Genomic DNA, 18,285 nt, shown 5'->3' with positions numbered 1-18,285 from the left:
AGGGTAGCCAACAACTCAGAAAAAAGTGAAACATAGTGTGAAACTAGAAATATAGATAATCAAGTTTGGCAACTCCAGATTGAATATTAAGAAACTAAAGAGGATATTCATTGTACACATAGACTCTGATACCCATAGTTAGGAAAATGCTCAGTGCTACTGTCCTGTCAGACTGGATATAAATATCAAAAATATTAATTATTTAAAAATAGTTGAGAGTAACTTTGACACAAGCATCTCCACATCACAATGCTCCATTAAAGTGTCTCTGTAAAGCAGTGTTTCAGGAGATCCACTGCGTATGCTGTGGCCTGTACTTTATAACAAATAATTCAGTTCATATGATCACATAAAGCTAATTTGTTGCCTACATGTTTCAATATTGGTAGAACAAGTTTATCTAAAGTATATGCCAATCAACTCATTTCTTATAATATACTGTATATTCTAGGCTAACAGCTCATACTGCTACATTACAAATACACAATGTACATTTCAAAATATAATGACATGTAGAAAAAAGGCAATATGATTGGAATAGTGATTGAATACTTGTATTAATTTTTCAAAGTGATTTTGTTTTCTGGGTCTCACTCATACCAGTTTTTCAAATTGAACATTTTAATTTGCTGCAATGAATAAGATATTTCCTTAATAATATGCATTATATTTCAGGCTCACTTTTATGCCCCAAGCACTATTTTTATAGATGAAATAGATTCACTGTGTTCACAACGTGGTACAGATTCAGAACATGAAGCTTCCCGAAGATTTAAGGCAGAACTGTTGATTCAAATGGATGGTCTTAATTCTAACAGGTATGAACACCATATTTACTTCAAATGGTAAAGAAACATCCATTAATTAAGTTATATGGACAAGTGTTGCCTGTGTGAATGAAGATATAAGTTGGTTGACACTGCAATCAGTGTTTGAGTAGAGTCTGAGAATAGAAAAAGGTTAGGGTACAGGCACATTGGAAGATTAATAATGCAGAGATTGTGAAACATATGTAGTCCCTAAGCCATTGTTGTGAATTCCAGATGAGCTGACAGTGTGAAAATTTTGCACATAAAATACAATAAACAGTTTTGAAACATGCACACACACACACACACACACACACACACACACACACACACACACAGAGAGAGAGAGAGAGAGAGAGAGAGAGAGAGAGAGAGAGAGAGAGAGAGAAAATGTAACTGTTTATTATTGTGCCATTCCTCAGCATACTGTTTTGGCACTAAATAGATTCCTGTCCTCATCTGAGACTTTTTTTAACTGATAAACTCTCAGATGACATGATTCAGGGTGCCGATTTCTTGATACTCTCAAGAATCTGTTGAGTATTGATGTATTTTTAGTAAATACAAGGGATATTAAATATAGCCTATATTTTCCCAGGTAGTGTATTGGATTTTTGGGTGTCCCAGCTGTTATGCAATCTTCGTCACTACAACTGCTACTCTATAAATTAAAGAATATCTGACCAGATTTTTTCCTTGAAACAAAAAGTGCTTCATTCTGTCACAGAAAAGGCCAAACTACTCCACTGGTGTTTAAAACTCAAAATAAGAACAAGTTTGAAAACACTCTGAAAAATAACAGACTGTGCACTGCACGTGTCCACTATTTTTTAGTTAGTTAGCTGAGTTTGCTAGTGAGTGTAATCCCAGAAAACAAATTCTTTCAGGAAATCAGCAGATTTTATCCCAGGTTTTTCTTTTGTCATAATAGAAATGTCTTCCTTGGGTGTTAATTGATTCAGTTCTTAATGGGCACTTGTAATACTTGTAGCATAACAAATCCAAAAATTAAACACAAATCAGCAAGCTTCATTTAAAGTTATAAGTTTACTCTTTTGTGAAATGTTCCATGAGTCACAATACGCTCAACTGCGAATGTTGTTCTCAGGCCTGCGATGAGTTACTTACTGTTTGTAGACAGCTGGAAACAGATCTGACAACTGTTAGATGACTGGAGCTGCACCAAACAGGTGTTCTTGGAGGGCTACAGAGAAACATGTACCAAAGATACCAATGATACCTCGAATACAATCCTCCCCTGTTTCCTCTACAGCAAGTACAGGATCTATCACTACTCGCCATTGTGGATGGTGTGATAGGTCTCAGGGCCCTGTACAGAGGAGACAGGGACCAGAGAGAACTCAAGGTTTTACAGCCACCCACCCCACCCCCAACCAATGAATTCAAGGTTCTGTCTTTCACTGAAACTGAAATTGAGCCAGTAAGACTCACTTCACTTATTTAGTAATCTGCTGTGTATCATGTCAAGGGGAGAAAATTTAAAAGAGTATGGGGTCTATTAAGCACTGACACTTATAACATACAGGAATACTTGTACCCTTAGAAAAATTTCAGCAAAGGATGGGAAGGATCACCACACGCACTCCACACGTATGCCCATTCAACATTCTGAGGAGGCCGTTCAAGCACCCATTGAGGGAACAGACAACTGTGTATTGTGGAGCATATTTGAACAAACAGTGCTTGTCAGGCAAGCTTCAAAATCATACTTGAATCCTTCCACGACTGGAAGGAAAGCCTGAAAAGAATAGCCATTTTCACAGACATACATTCTGCAGCATTTCCCCTGGTTCTCAGTTGAGAAGGCGGCTTGAATCACTTTGACTTTGGAGGTTCTGCGACAAGTTAGGCTACAAATTCTTAGAATTGCACCATAGAGTAGAGAAATCTAGGGTCTGTCTAGATGTGTCAGGTGTGCACTACACATCAGAAGCTGTTACCAAGACAGTTGATGGTTTGTGGGGTGCACAAAAGATTTTTTTTATATTACCTGACTCTTCATGCTGTCTGAGTAATGACACCTGTAAAAGCATCAGTGTAAGGTCAAAATTAATGCACTCCCCTTGGCACCTTCCCCCTATCCACCCAAAAAAGTATAGAAGTCCTCGTTATCAGTATCAATTGCTGAAGCACTTGCAACAAAGCACCGGGGTTAATAGCACACGTAAAAAGCAGAAATGCTGAACTCCAGGAGTACTATCCCAATTTAATGCTTGCACCACTGCCAAGATTGGTGATATAGATATTAGGGTCACTACTATTAAGAAAAAATTTAAACCGCTAAGACTGAATGAAGTTCCATGACCTGATAGAATTCCTATTAGATTCTATACAGAATTTGTGGCTGAGTTAGTGCCCCTCGTAAAAATATTATATACCATAGATCTCTCAAACAAAAAAAACTGTGTCCAATTGTTGGCAGAAAGCACAGCTCTCACCCATCTACAAGGAGGATAGCAAAAGTTATCTACAAAACTAATGTCCAATATCATTGACATGCATCATTATAGAAACTTAGAACATATTCTGAGTTCAGACATAACTAGGACTTCAAACAAAATCACCTCTTGCAAGGCAACCAGCATGGATTAAAAAGCATTGTTCATGCAGACCCAACTCACACTTTTCTCACATGAAATTTGGAAAGTTATGGAGCAAAGAAGTCAAGCAGATGCATTATTTCTTGAATTTTGAAAAGCATTTGACTCAGTACCTCACCTAAACTTCTTATCGAAAGTATGATTCTGTGGGATATCAATTGAAATTTATGACTTACTGAGGATTTCATGGTGGAGAGGATGAAGCATGTTATCTTGGCTAGAAGGCCATCAACAAATGTAAAAGTATCTTCAGGCAACCGATAGGTAGGTTTCTTGGGATGCTTGCTGTTCACGTTGCATATTAATGACCTATCAGACAATACTCATAATAACCTCAAACACTAACCATTGTGGTCGAGCGGTTCAAGGCACTTCAGTCTAGAAGCGTGTGGCTGCTTCAGTCACAGGTTCGAATCCTACCTTGGGCATGGATGTGTGTGATGTCCTTAGGTTAGTTAGGTTTAAGTTCAAATGGTTCAAATGGCTCTGAGCACTATGGGACTTAACATCTGAGGTCATCAGTCCCCTAGAACTTAGAACTACTTAAACCTAATTAACCTAAGGACATCACACACATCCATGCCCAAGGCAGGAGATTCGAACCTGAGACTGTAGCAGTCGCACGGATCCGGACTGAAGCGCCTAGAACCGCTCAGCCACCAGTGGGTGGCTAGGTTTAAGTAGTTCTAACTCTAGAGGACTGATGACCTTAGATGTTAAGTCCCATAGTGCTCAGAGCCATTTCTTTTAACCTCAAACTTTTCACAGATGCATTTATGTGTAATGAAGAACTGCCTGAAAAAATTGCACAGTTACTGAGATAAATCTTAATAAGATTTAAAAGTGGTGTAAGGATTCACATCTTGCTTTAAATTTTCAGAAATATAAAATTGTGCATTTCCCAAAATGAAAAAAGTCGTATCCATCAACTTCAATAACAATCAGTCACAACTCGAATCAGTCAACTTGTACAAATACAAGGTTGTAACAATTTGTAGTTATATTACATGGAGAAATTGCCTAAGCATAGTTGTAGATAAAGTAAGTGGCAGACTTTGTCTCATTGGTAGTACACTAAGAATACATAATCTGTTTACAAAGGGGGTTGCTTACAAAACACTCAAGCTATGCAGTAGTTCTATAATGCTCTTCCATGGGTCTAATAAATCTGTGACCATTTGTGCTGTCCTTGGTGTAAGGACAGTATGAATGGTCGCAGATTTGTCAGACCCACAGAAGAATTGTTAATGGTACAATGTTAATGATATCTTAAAGAAGCAACACTGTTTATCTTTGATTTGTGTTATCTACCATTTTTAAATGCTTTCGCATTTTCTGTTTATTCTGTGTTTGTATTGTTGTCTGCCATTAGTTGTAAGCTGTTACACATTGCAATAAACTCCGCACAAACGGGCTTATTTTCATGATTCATTTACTGTTCCTGATCACAGGTTATGGTTCTAGGTGCATAAGTCTGTTTTCAGTGTAGTGGCAGAGAGTTGTTTCCTGGTGTCATGCGTAACAGCAAAACTTTTGATGTCACCGGCATAGTGTTGGCATGGCACAATGGAACAATCTACACATCAGTTTCATTTAATATTGTCTGCAGGGGACAATTTGGTGGTGTAGAAATTCCAAATGGATGTGATATTAAGAGGAAAAGACCTTTTAGATACTGCCAATAGCATTGTTACTCAGTCACCACAGGAGAGAGAAGCAGAAGTAAAAACATGGCAAGAAAAGGACACAAAAACACAGGAGTTTATTATGACCTGGATGGAGGTAGCACCACTCACTCATCAGCTGGCATGTGGACAAAACTGAGACTGTGTATGAAAAAGAGTCCACAGTATTTACCTACTTCAGCAAAAGTGTTTCTTGCTCCAGTTTGATGATGACGCAGTGGTTACCGTTGTGTCGAAAATACAAAAAAATCAACACAATATTGAAGCAAGTGGGAGAACCACTTTCAGATAAAATGATCATAACAAAAGTGGTAATGTCATTGCAAGGGCGATATAAACATTTCTGTTCAGCCTGGGAGTCCATATTCTTTGAGAAGGAAATGTTTAATGACTTAATTTCAAGATTGCTCATTGAGGAAGAGAGAAATAATCAGTGCAATCAGCCGGAGGTAGCTTTAGTCAGTCTAAGCAGGCAATAAAAAATTACCTGTTATGCTTGTGGTAAGACGAGCTACTACGCAAAGGACAGTAAAAGTAAAGCAAATATAGAACTAAGAAGTTGCAATTATTGTAAGAAAAGATGTCATTTGAAGTCAGATTGCAGGCTGTTGAAATCAAAGGAAGGCAAAAAGGCTCAGAATGTAAATGCCTTTATGTGTATGAATCAAGGAGTTGACCTAGAAAATTATTGGATGAGGTGCTAGCGAGCATATGTGCTGAGAACTGTTTACAAAACTGGACAGTGTGCAAAGCTCAATGAAAGTTACTGTGGGTGACAGTAAACTTCTTGATGTGACTGAGCATGGTACTGTGGAACTGTATGCATGGATCAGAGTTAAGTTTATCAAAACAGTACTTAGTGGAGTACTTTTTGTTCCTGAACTGAAATTCAATCTGTTTTCTGTAAGAACTGTGTTACACAAAGATATGTGTTTAGTTTCAAACAAGGAACAATGTGAATTCTTGAAGAGTAAAGGCGAAGTTTGTGCATTATTCAAACATGTCAACAAAATGTATCATACATTGTTTTCACTAAACGGAACACAGTCACAACTGTCAATGGTTTCTTTTATGCATGTGGATGAAACACACACTGTGGTTGACAGTAATAACATGTCAATTTGTCTATATATATTGAAAACTTGAGTGTCTGGCACAAATAATAATAACATCAGAGCATTACCTACGTGAAAGAGTTTTTATCATGTAAAGGAGTGAGATTCATTGAAAACATTTGTAAAGAATGTTTAGTATGTAAACAACATCACTTGCTTTCCCTGTCAGTTCCTCTGGAGCTAATGCCTCACTCGAACTGATTCGTGCAGATGTCTGTGGACCCATGGAGATGCATTAGCTTGGAGGAGCTGGTTCAAATGGCTCTGAGCACTATGCAACTTAACATCTGAGGTCATCAGTCCCCTAGAACTTAGAACTACTTAAATATAACTAACCTAACGACATCACATACATCCATGCCCGAGGCAGGATTCAAATCTGCGACTGTAGCAGTCACGTGGTTCCGGACTGATGCACCTAGAACTGCTTGGCCACTGCGGCCGGCTTCTTGGAGGAGCAAGATATTTTTTGCATTTGAAGGATGACAACTGTGGTTAACACAAAGTATTTTTTATGAAACAGGAGAATAAAGTAAAATGTTTGATTAGGTATTTTATGCAAACACTGAGAGAGAAAATGGTCGGAAAATTAAAGTTCTAACAGGTCATAATGGACTGGAGTTTATGAGTACTGACTTAGGTACATTTTTGAGTGAAAATGGCATAGCCCATCAAAGATGTGTTGTGTACACTCCACAGAAAAATGGAAAAGCTGAAAGGGAACTGCACACCTTGGTTAAAGCTGCTCATTCAATGATTTCAGGAATTCCCAAACATTTCTGGGCTGAAGCAGTTAACATGGTGGCTTATTTATTAAATCAAACTGGTCCAAGCCCTATAGAAAGTAAAACTCCTTTTGAAGCTTTTTATGTTAGAGAATTGCCCTTAGCAGATTTGAAAATATTTGAAACGCATATGTCTGTCCCCATACCCAAGGAAAAGTGACTGAAACTAGGCCCCAAAAACAAGATAGATTTATTTGTGGGTTATGATAATGATGTGAAGGGCTACAGAATATTTATACCTCCCACAAAGAGAACTGAGATGCAGTAAGACATTATTTTTTGCCACCAGCAGTATCCAAAAGGAAGAAGAAAGCTGATGTTCATGTAAAATAGTCAGATACTATTCATTGTGATAAAAAGAACATAGATGAAGCTTCAGATTTAGAGGAATGGAAAGAAGAAATGAGGACTGATGTTGTGGAAGAAAATAAAAGTCAGCCTAGAGGAGAACAAGAAATCAGTGAAGACAGTGAAAACAGAAATTTTTTTAGAGGATGCAGAGGACAAGAACACATACAATCTTAGATCCAGGAGGAAAATTCAACACCCAAATCAATTGGAGGATTATGTGTCAGGCCTGTTGACAGCAGTGATTGACAAAGACCCCAGCACCTATGTTGAAGCAATGTCTTGCAGTGAAGCTAAAAATTGGAAAATGCTAAACCAAGAGAGCTGCAAGCCCTAGAAGAAAACATCACATGCTATTATGTATGTAAGCCAAATGAATGTGATGTTATTGACAGAAAATGGGTTTTTAGGCAAAAAAAGGGATGAAAAGGGTAATGTTGTTTCTCACAAAGCTTGTCTTGTAGCAAAGGTTTCCAACAAAGCTTGTCTTGTGACTCTTCAAGCTTTCCTGGTGGATGTGTTGTAAATAGTCTTAGACAATTTACAAAGCTTGTCTTATTTAGAGGTATACAGTGCAGTAGCAAAACTGGTTTCATTGAAATTTTTTCTGGTTAATTTTAATGAGAATAACTTTTCCATCTATCAACTGGATGTCTTTAGTGCATTTCTCTATGGAGAGATAGTTGGAGACTACTGGTTATTGCAGTAAAATTAATGGCAAAGTTTGTAAACATACAAAAGCTCTGTATGGTTTGAAGAACTTACAAATAACTGTGCCTGATGTTACATTTTATTCTGTCATGCCAAAAAGTACTTTAAGTAAATAATTATTCTTAATTTTACTTTATTTTCAACATGATTATTTTAAACCATTTTGTGGTACTTAAAATCACAAAATACCTGTAATTATTCTGTACACTTACAATTAGATGTTATGAGACAATAAAGTTTCTATTCTATTCTACCAAGCAAGTAAAAAAAAAAAAAAAAAAAAAAGAAAGAAAGAAACATGGCTCTGAGCACTATGGGACTTAACATCTATGGTCATCAGCCCCCTAGAACTTAGTACTACTTAAACCTAACTAACCAAAGGACACCACACAACACCCAGTCATCACGAGGCAGAGAAAATCCCTGATCCGCCGGGAATCAAACCCGGGAACCTGGGTGCGGGAAGCAAGAACGCAACCGCACGACCACGAGCTGTGGACTAAAAGTTTCAATTCTGCCATAAGAACAGGTAGCCTATTTATGGGGATTATGACAGTCAAATTGAAAGAATGCATTACAAATTTAGAAAAAAATGTGGGCTTTATAAGACATAAGATTTCGCATGTAATAAATGAAAATTCTGAGCTGCAGAACGTTTCCCTATCTTGGCGTTAAGCGCCAACAATCAGTCGAATTGCTCGACAAACAAAAGTAAACTATGAGCAAATACGTGTTGCACATGCAAAAAAAAAAATCAACATATTTAGTGACAGGACGTGTCTAGCTTGCACTGTAATATCAAAAATTATGGAAAAGAGACATGTAGAATCAGAGAAATTCGAGAGTACAGAAGCGAACAAAATGCGACGTTAAGTCGAAGAGTTTCAGGTCTTTGCTACTGTGGAAATCGTTCCTTTAAAGGAATTGTGTGCATCAAATATAAAACTGCTTCATTTCTCTTGTGCAAATGTGAATTCGAAATGGAAGATATGGTTGTGCATGGAAGATGAGCTATTACTAAATTTTAATAACAAAGATGGTACTTACATTTTTTATCAGTATGCTCATTGATGAAGTTAAAGATTTGAGAAGTAAAATCGACGAACTCCATTGACAGAAGCTACAAAATGATGGCGAAATATGCAGAGACAAAAAAATTGGCGCTAAATTATGCAAAAACCAATTCCCTGCAAAGAAAACCTTTACGAGAACTGAACAATATATTACGACTAAAAAAACATTTAAAACTGTGAAAAGAATTGCAAATGATTCTTCCTTAATTATTACAATAAGCAACAGGTTTCTAGCACTTCAAAAAGGATAAAATCATTAACCACAAAGTACCTGTACTGAAAATACGGTATTAATTTTACAACTGAAGCAAACAAAATAAATAACAAGAAATATTCACACAACAGAAACAGCAATGGCATAAGCAGCAGTCACAGTTGGAGTCAGTCCATTCATCCTATTATGTGGGTGTAATAATGTGTTGTGATAATGTAACTGGCCAGAAAATGTATAGGCCTAGGTAAAATGCTATCAGTTTACAAAGGTGACTGCTTCCAAAACACTTGTGTGTTCCACAGCAGAATATTGTTGAAGTGTGTGGAAACCATACTAAACAGGGGATACTGAACTTATACAAGTGGTCACATGTTTGTTTGACTCGAAGGAGACCATCGAAAATGCTGAAAAACTTGAATTGGCAGATGCTTTAAAATGGAGACCAAGTATCCTGTGAAAGCCTATTCACAAAGTTTCAAGAACTATTAATATATATGGAATCTAGGAATGTATTGCAGATGCCTAAAAGATTCACTCATATACCAACTGCAAATACAAAATTAGTTTAATTGGAACGTACACAAAGTCATTCTTCCCACACTTCATATGCAAATTAACTGGGAAGAAACTGTAGTGTGTGATACTGTGAGAAGTACCCTCTGTCATGCATGTCACAGTAGTTGGCAGAGTGTGTGTGTAGACGTATATTTTTTGGACAATTCCATTTATACCATAGAAGAGTTGAATAGACAATATTTATCAGAATTTTGAGACACATCTGGTTACTGTGGTTATGCAAGCCTATCCAGTTATGTCTCCAAGAGTGACCCAAAGCCTGAGTATGATTGATATTCCCCTTGTATTTCTTCTGAACATTACAACAAGAGATTCTTCCAAGGCATACGTGGTAGCAGCATCACAGGGGTAATGGACATTGTACCCTGTACCACCAACCCAAGGACGTTAACATCCATGGAAACATTGAAAACTATGAAACAGATTCATTAATCAAGTTACTACTGTATTATTATTTATGAGTCTAATTTAAATCCAGGTTCAAGTACTAGTCTGTTACAATTTTTCTGTTGTCACAATAGAAAAATGATTTTGCAGGAACTGAGTTAATTAACTGATTTCATTTTTTAATTTCAATGTTTCTATGGAAATATATTATGTATTAATAAATATAGGTTAAAACCAATAAGTAAACAGTGTGCATCTTTTGTGAAATAAAAGATAATTGTAGGGCAATGACTGAAAAAATTAGTTATTTTTCTGTCTTTTATTATACCGGACAGTAATCACTGATTGTGTTTATACAATTATTGATTTCAAGTGTGATCTACAGCCATCTCTAAATCAGTATTGGAACACAAGAAGCGTTTTTACACAGTGATGCAAATGTAGCATACTTTGCTACATGTAATTCTCTTTGACCATGTGATCAAACTAACAAGAAGAATTGTCACTACAAAATGTGCACTGTAACCTTTTACACTGTGCTAGGAGTAATGGAGAGGATTATACCTACTCCTCTGCTTCCTGCATCCCCCATGTAAAATGCCAAGTTACATTGCACATATATTAAATAAAGCCTCCAAGCACACAAAAACTTCACTTTTACCTTGCATATAATTCTTCCAATGATAACAAATATAAATCTTCTGATCAGGGTACAGCTGAAGATCAAATATGGATACATAACAATCTTTAAATCAGGTCTTAAAGGGCATTATAGCCATAGTGCAGTAAATATCATACCTGTCCATTTGTCTTTTCATGTGTCTGCACGTGCATCAAGTCTATGAGCATTTCTTAGGTGTGTGCATGTGTGTGTGTGTGTGTGTGTGTGTGTGTGTGTGTGTGTGTGTAATTCCTCCATCATACAGAAATAACACAAGGGCTCTCAAAAATTTTTCAGTTCAGATAACAAGGTGATAATGGTACTAGCAGCAACCAACCATCCATGGAACATTGATGAGGCATTTCACCGAAGATTTGAGAAAAGGATATATGTTCCTCTTCCAAACGGTAAATCTGCATTCATAATTCATCATAATAATGGTATTCATACAGCTGTGTATTTGATTCACAGGGGTGTACTTAAACCCAAATCATTGAGCTATGACACACAGAATTGTTACACATACTCTAGCATCACTTGATGGAAAGATATTAACTTTCTCCTTATTATATTCCTAAAATCAATACACATATACACTCAGATCTACATATAATGTACAACTGTGCATGTACATGCAATATCAGTAACTGAAAATCCAGGAATAGAGATAGTATGTATGTAGGATAGAACACTGCCCGCCAAATAGAAGCAATTCTGAACAGTAGGTAATTGCTTATAAAAGACAAAAATGCTTTATTTTTGGAGAATGCCCTTTATTAGGACTACCAATGCACATGCTCAACTCAGCACAGGCTCTTGTATTGCAATGCTGTTTATCTAAATGAGGTCAGCAATGATGTCAAATGGGATAAGTGGTGGGGGAACAGAGATATATGTAGAGTGAGGAGATGGATGAATGGTACAGTAGGTGGGGTGGGGGGGTTATGAAAGATAGTGCTGGGATGGAACATGTAACTGTTTTGCAAGGTCAAGTTAGGGATAGGTGTGCCAGGATGAAAACAGAGAGGAAAATGGGAGAGTACTGGGGTAACAATACAAACTCGTAGATATATATAGGAGATATCGAAAGGTTCAAAGTTATGAGTAAGGATGGAGTAGTAGATAGAGGAAACAGGAAAAGTAAGAGCATGTTATGGGAACAATTGGTGAAATTAGTTGATAACATGAAGGGAGAAGAGAAGGAGGACAAGTGTGGCACAAGAGTTAGCAAATATTGAAATCTTAACTGGAATGAACGATATGTAGAAGGGAGATTTCCCACCCACAACATTCAGAAAAACTTAAGGCTGTTGGCAAGAATCCAAGTAGCATGGCTTGTAAAACAAATGCTGAGGACAACCACTTGCATAGCATGCTAACTTTCAGTCATGGTTTGACAATTTCTGTTCATGTGAGTGGATAGTTTAGTGCTCATATCTACATAGAATGCTGCATAGTACTTTCAACATAGTTATATGCTGTGACTGCTTCCATGTGTGGCTCTAGTTGTGATGAGTGATGCCAGTGATAGAATTGGTCTAGGAATGGTTGGCAGATGTATAGGACAAGTCTTGCATCTGGGTCTTATACAGGAATGTCACCCAGAGGTCAAGGAATTGAAAACAAGATGGCCATAAGGACACACAAAGATACTGCATAATTTTGGTGGACAACTGAATAGGGGTAGAGGAGTTCTGTTTAAGTCAGGGTTGGAAGGGTTGATATACTCTGCTGATGCTTCAGTACGATCCTCAGTACCCTAGGAAAAGACTTGCTTGTCACTGAAAATTTGGTATCCACTGGTTGCCAGTCTGTATGGGGGAGGGAGGTGAGACTTTTTTATATAAGACGGGTAGCAGCTGCAGAGTCGATGTACTTCTGGTGAGTGATGGGTTTAATTTAAATAGTCTGAAAGTGGCCATCAGTGGAATGAAGGTGGCTCTAGGGGCCAAGGAGGACAATATAAAACGGGTGGTAGACCGGTGTTAAGATTTTGAATGAATGACAGTGGGATGTCTTCAGTGGGTCTCCAAATCATAAATATGTCATCAGTAAATCTGAACTAACTAAGGGTTTCAGGACTGTGAGTGATTAGAAAGGATTCCTCATGAAGGCTCTTGAACAGGTTGACACAGATCATGTAGATGTAATATGATTTTCCGAACATCCTTTGACCATTGATACAGGAATGCTGAATATGGGCAGAAATAACTGCAGGTCAAGCATGGAGAAAGGAGGAGATGCCAGTTACATTAAGAAGGCATGAAACTATAAAAACACTGATACCCATATACTTTACAGTGATCAGTGTTTTAAAACTTATGCTGCAAAAGTAGATTTTCTTGGAAAGTTAATAATAATAATAATAGCATACAGGACTCCATCTGTTAATTTTGAATTATTTATGAAATATTGATGCATTATTAAACTTCTTGACTTCCAAGCAAAATAAGGTAATATTATGTGGAAATATAATTTTTCAGAGAACACCTGTTCTAGAGCTTTACTTAAGTTCCTTGCCATTTTATGTGATCCAGCTCCTTTATGCAATTTGCAACAAGAATTATGGGAATGAGCACTACTGCTACTGACCACATTTTTATAGATGCATTGAGATTACAAAGTGCTATTGAAATTCCCATAGTTAATGGCCTCTCAGAATATTATAGTCAATTGCTGATGTTTAATATCAGAGTGCACCACATAAATAAAAATAATTGGAAAATACAAGGGTGATAAATGGACAAGAAATTGTCAGATACAAACTGGAAAGATATGTACAACATTCCTGGTGTTAATGAAAAACATAATGTATTCTGTAAAATTGTAATAGGCTACTAATAGAAACTGCATTCCTAAGAAATTAAAATATGGAAGCAGATTAAATGCATCTGAACCTTGGGTTACATATGTAATCAGAATATCATGCAGAACTACGACAAAACTCTACTAGTCATCAAGGGACATGGATGATGATAGGATTAAAGCCCATTTCAAACTGTGCTGTAAAAGTCCAAGTAAAGTCATCTGAGTGCCAAATGGTATGTATTATCAATAAAAAATAAGCTCCTTAAAGAACAAGATAAGAACTGTTTGGAACCCACCAAAAAATGAGACAGGAGAAAAGAATCCAGAAAATGGAGCAATTTCTTTAAAAAATGAGGAATTCTGCATAAATTTATTTGGCCAATAACAGATAGATTAGGTTTGAATATTTCCATAGAGTACTTTCCAAAACAAGTTACATAAAATTCAGCATCCTCCTACATTTCCAAAATAAGTTTCCAAATTTTATTAATTCTCTTACAAATAAATGGTCAAGTGGTTATGAAGAAATCAAAAGTAAAATAATGAAATGTTGTTCAGCTGAGCTTACAATTAGTAATATATTGGCTTACTTATGCAACTAATCTTTTCCTAGAGAGACAAGCGTTCTGTTTTCTGCAACTTCACAAAAAAAGGGGGCAAGACACTATTCCAAATTACCAATCTGTCTTATTATTGCCAGTATTTTTTTTTTTTAATTAGAAGATCATATAAGTTGTAAACACTTTTGTTTGTTTATTTATTTGTCCATCTTCAAGCATCTGCATGCAAAGGATGCCTAGACATTTGTAAGTACACTCTATTTTATTTAGTTGAGTTGTATGTATTTCTATTTTTAATGTTTGACAAGAATTATCTTGGTGTACAGGTTGCCTTAGGCTATTCCCTCTATAATTTACTTCTATATGCAAGAGGTAACTGCATATGGAGAGAAATAAACTGTTAATATATTTAACTGTGTGGAATAAGGCCTATAAGGTATTTTAGTCATGGAAATTCCAGATGTGCACCTGTTGGTCTTGTTCAAACAGATGCTCCCCCCCTCCCCCCTTTCTCTCCCTCTCAATTTTTCTCTCTTCTTTTTTTTCTTCCTCAGGGAGAATCACCCTAAAATCAATACCTTATTTTAAATGAAAGTGGAAGATATCATAATAGGAACTCAGTGATAGTTGTTTAAAAACATATGTGCATTGTTTCCCCAACAAATAAATAACAAGTGACAGAATTATAGATATACCGTCCGTGTGACTATTTGAAGTAAATTTAGTCTCGAAATGTATGCCAAGGAGTTCAGCAGATGTGCACTCATTTCAGCATAGGATTAACTGAAAATAATGTTCAGTCTTTTCCTTGGTATACAATATACTAGAATCAGTAAAATAGAAGCTACTACCATTGGGAAATTTTGTGACTTAGCTAAGGGAACCATAGTATTCCCAAGGAAATGCTTAAATATTATGAAGTAGTAGACACAGCAGGTTCCTGGTTTTTATCTTATGTGAATGACAGAAAGCAATGTGTATTCCTGGTTTTTATCTTATGTGAATGACAGAAAGCAATGTGTATCTGTTGCCTGTCAGTCACTTAACAATAGGCATTCAGAATTAGAACCAATCAGACATGGTGTACTGTAAGGTTCAAGTTTGGGTCCTCTGTTGTTTCTGATCTACCAGTACATAAACAATCCTTCATTTGCAGTTTCAAAAAGTACAAATTTTATTATTTTCTGTAGATGATATAAGTGTAGAAATAAGAGGTAATATCAATTTCCTAAGTGAAAAGGCAGCTGTTGAAAGATTAGAAAACGTCAGCAGTTGTTTTAACACAAATGCAATGCAATGTAATGATATTTGTGCTATGTTGAGTACATTCAGTTCAGTACATCTCATATAACTCTACAAGCTACAGAAATAGTCTACTGAAACAATGAAGTACAAGAAATAGAAAGTGTTCACTGTTTTGGATCACAACTTTAATTGGAGGACTGTGGCCTGGAATTATTTTAGTGCATTAGTTCGGCTATGTTTCAATTCCTACTGCCATACGTAATTTAAAAATGAAGAAACTAGTTTTTTCTGCACATTTTCATTCAATAATGAGTTATGGGATCATTTTATGGGGATGCTCTACTTATATGAGCAATATTATTTTCAGATGATGGTAGTGTGTTATAAGAATTACGTATGGTGTTATCAGTGCTCCTTCAATAAGGCTGCTTTTATTTTTATATACATCATTTCCTTCTCTGATTATGACACAGTTTACATCACTTTTTACTGCAGTTTCACGTTTTTTCAGCACTTCTTGTAATCGAGCTCCAGGCTTTCAAATTCTATTCACTTTATATTCTGACTTAATATCAGGTAGGACTGTGGCTAGTCCCCTACCATGACTCATTGATAGTACGTATGTTTCTTCTTTCTTATTCACTGTCTGGTTTTCTGCACTGCATTTAATTTCATCATTTGTTGCACTAATACAATTTTTACTTCTAATAGTACTGTACATGGTGGTAATGAGTTTCCATTGACAGTTTTTTGGCCAATAGATTTTTCTGAGCAGTTTCCTCTGACACTGAATTTTTTTTCGACTTTTTTGGGCTGCCTGCACTTCGAACCCTGTACTCGCTCATTAGTGGAACACGAAAAACGTTTGTTCTTAACACAGGATGAGAGAATTTCTTACGCCTAATATATATAGTACACATTCTTTTTTGCAGCTTTGCATCTCCGTGGGAATGTCCACAACTACATCAAATTTTTCAACATACTGTCTGGCTTTACTCAACTTGTTTTGCAGCCCTTCCCCCACAATTACTTCAAGTCTGGTGTATTACTTTACTGTATCTTATATAGACCTATTCAGTTGTCTGTACAACCTTTAGGGCCTACTGCTTGTTAAATCTGGACCAGTAAAAGTACAATACAATACAGCACAATGAAACTGGTGGTATGCTAAGTGAACAGATGTGCTAAATAAAACATACCAGTAGTTCATAATGTGTTGTAAGAAAGACATGAACGCTTTGTCCCTTAGAAAGCAGTTTCTATTAGAAGTATATATAATTCCTAGCAGTTGTGTTCATAATGACAACAGATGGGACCCTGTCCCATTGTTTGTTTTTCTGTCTAAAAAATTTTTTTTGGCAAAATTACATACAGTGTGCCACCTATAACCCACTTTGTAACCTTTCCCAGAAAGTTTGGATACTCACTACTACCTCCCAATATGTTTTCTACATGATAGTCATAGTGGACAAATTGGTGCACAGTGAAACTAAGAAATACACTATAATTACAACACAAGAACATAAGCTGACCAGCTTGTGCGCTGCTTAAACTAAGTGTTGGCCAGTGCATACAACAATATCATGTGACCATTCATGAAATTTTATGTCATAACAATGTGTTATTCATAAATGATTGTTGTCAAGATAGGACTATTACAGTGAGGTGACAAAAGTCAGTGGATAGCAGTACACATGTCCAGATGGTAGTAGTATTGCATACACAAAGTACGATCTGTTGTAGAATTTTAGAACATGTTTTTTGCTCGAGTATCATGTCGTTTTTGGAAACCCAGAATCTACTATGTAGGAATCAACATGGATTCCGAAAACAGTGATCGTGTGAGACCCAACTCGCTTTATTTGTTCATGAGACCCAGAAAATATTAGATACAGGCTCCCAGGTAGATGCTATTTTTCTTGACTTCCGGAAGGCGTTCGATACAGTTCCGCACTGTCGCCTGATAAACAAAGTAAGAGCCTACGGAATATCAGACCAGCTGTGTGGCTGGATTGAAGAGTTTTTAGCAAACAGAACACAGCATGTTGTTATCAATGGAGAGACGTCTACAGACGTTAAAGTAACCTCTGGCGTGCCACAGGGGAGTGTTATGGGACCATTGCTTTTCATAATATATATAAATGACCTAGTAGATAGTGTCGGAAGTTCCATGCGGATGGTGTAGTATACAGAGAAGTTGCAGCATTAGAAAATTGTAGCGAAATGCAGGAAGATCTGCAGCGGATAAGCACTTGGTGCAGGGAGTGGCAACTGACCCTTAACATAGACAAATGTAATGTATTGTGAATACATAGAAAGAAGGATCCTTTATTGTATGATTATATGATAGCGGAACAAACACTGGTAGCAGTTACTTCTGTAAAATATCTGGGAGTATGCGTGTGGAACGATTTGAAGTGGAATGATCATATAAAATTAATTGTTGGTAAGGCGGGTACCAGGTTGAGATTCATTGGGAGAGTGCTTAGAAAACGTAGTCCATCAACAAAGGAGGTGGCTTACAAAACACTCGTTCGACCTATACTTGAGTATTGCTCATCAGTGTGGGATCCGTACCAGATCGGTCTGACGGAGGAGATAGAGAAGATCCAAAGAAGAGCGGCGCGTTTCGTCACAGGGTTATTTGGTAACCGTGATAGCGTTACGGAGATGTTTAATAAAGTCAA

At 36.7% G+C, this 18,285-nt stretch overlaps 1 protein-coding gene across 2 annotated transcripts in view; it reads left to right on the top strand.

Moving 5' to 3' along the window:
- The window catches only part of LOC124721695 (katanin p60 ATPase-containing subunit A-like 1), a 202,182-nt gene that overhangs the window by 159,240 nt on the left and 24,657 nt on the right, over positions 1–18,285 (top strand). For both annotated transcript variants that reach the window (XM_047246779.1, XM_047246780.1), the window contains 2 exons: positions 676–818; positions 11,283–11,392. In XM_047246779.1, the coding sequence (XP_047102735.1) occupies positions 676–818; positions 11,283–11,392 (253 nt within the window). The remainder of the gene's footprint in view (positions 1–675; positions 819–11,282; positions 11,393–18,285) is intronic.

This window comes from Schistocerca piceifrons, chromosome X (assembly GCF_021461385.2).
Source record: "Schistocerca piceifrons isolate TAMUIC-IGC-003096 chromosome X, iqSchPice1.1, whole genome shotgun sequence".
NCBI lineage: Eukaryota > Metazoa > Arthropoda > Insecta > Orthoptera > Acrididae > Schistocerca > Schistocerca piceifrons.
Note: the sequence above shows the minus strand (reverse complement) of the source record. Positions and strands in the feature narration are given on the sequence as shown.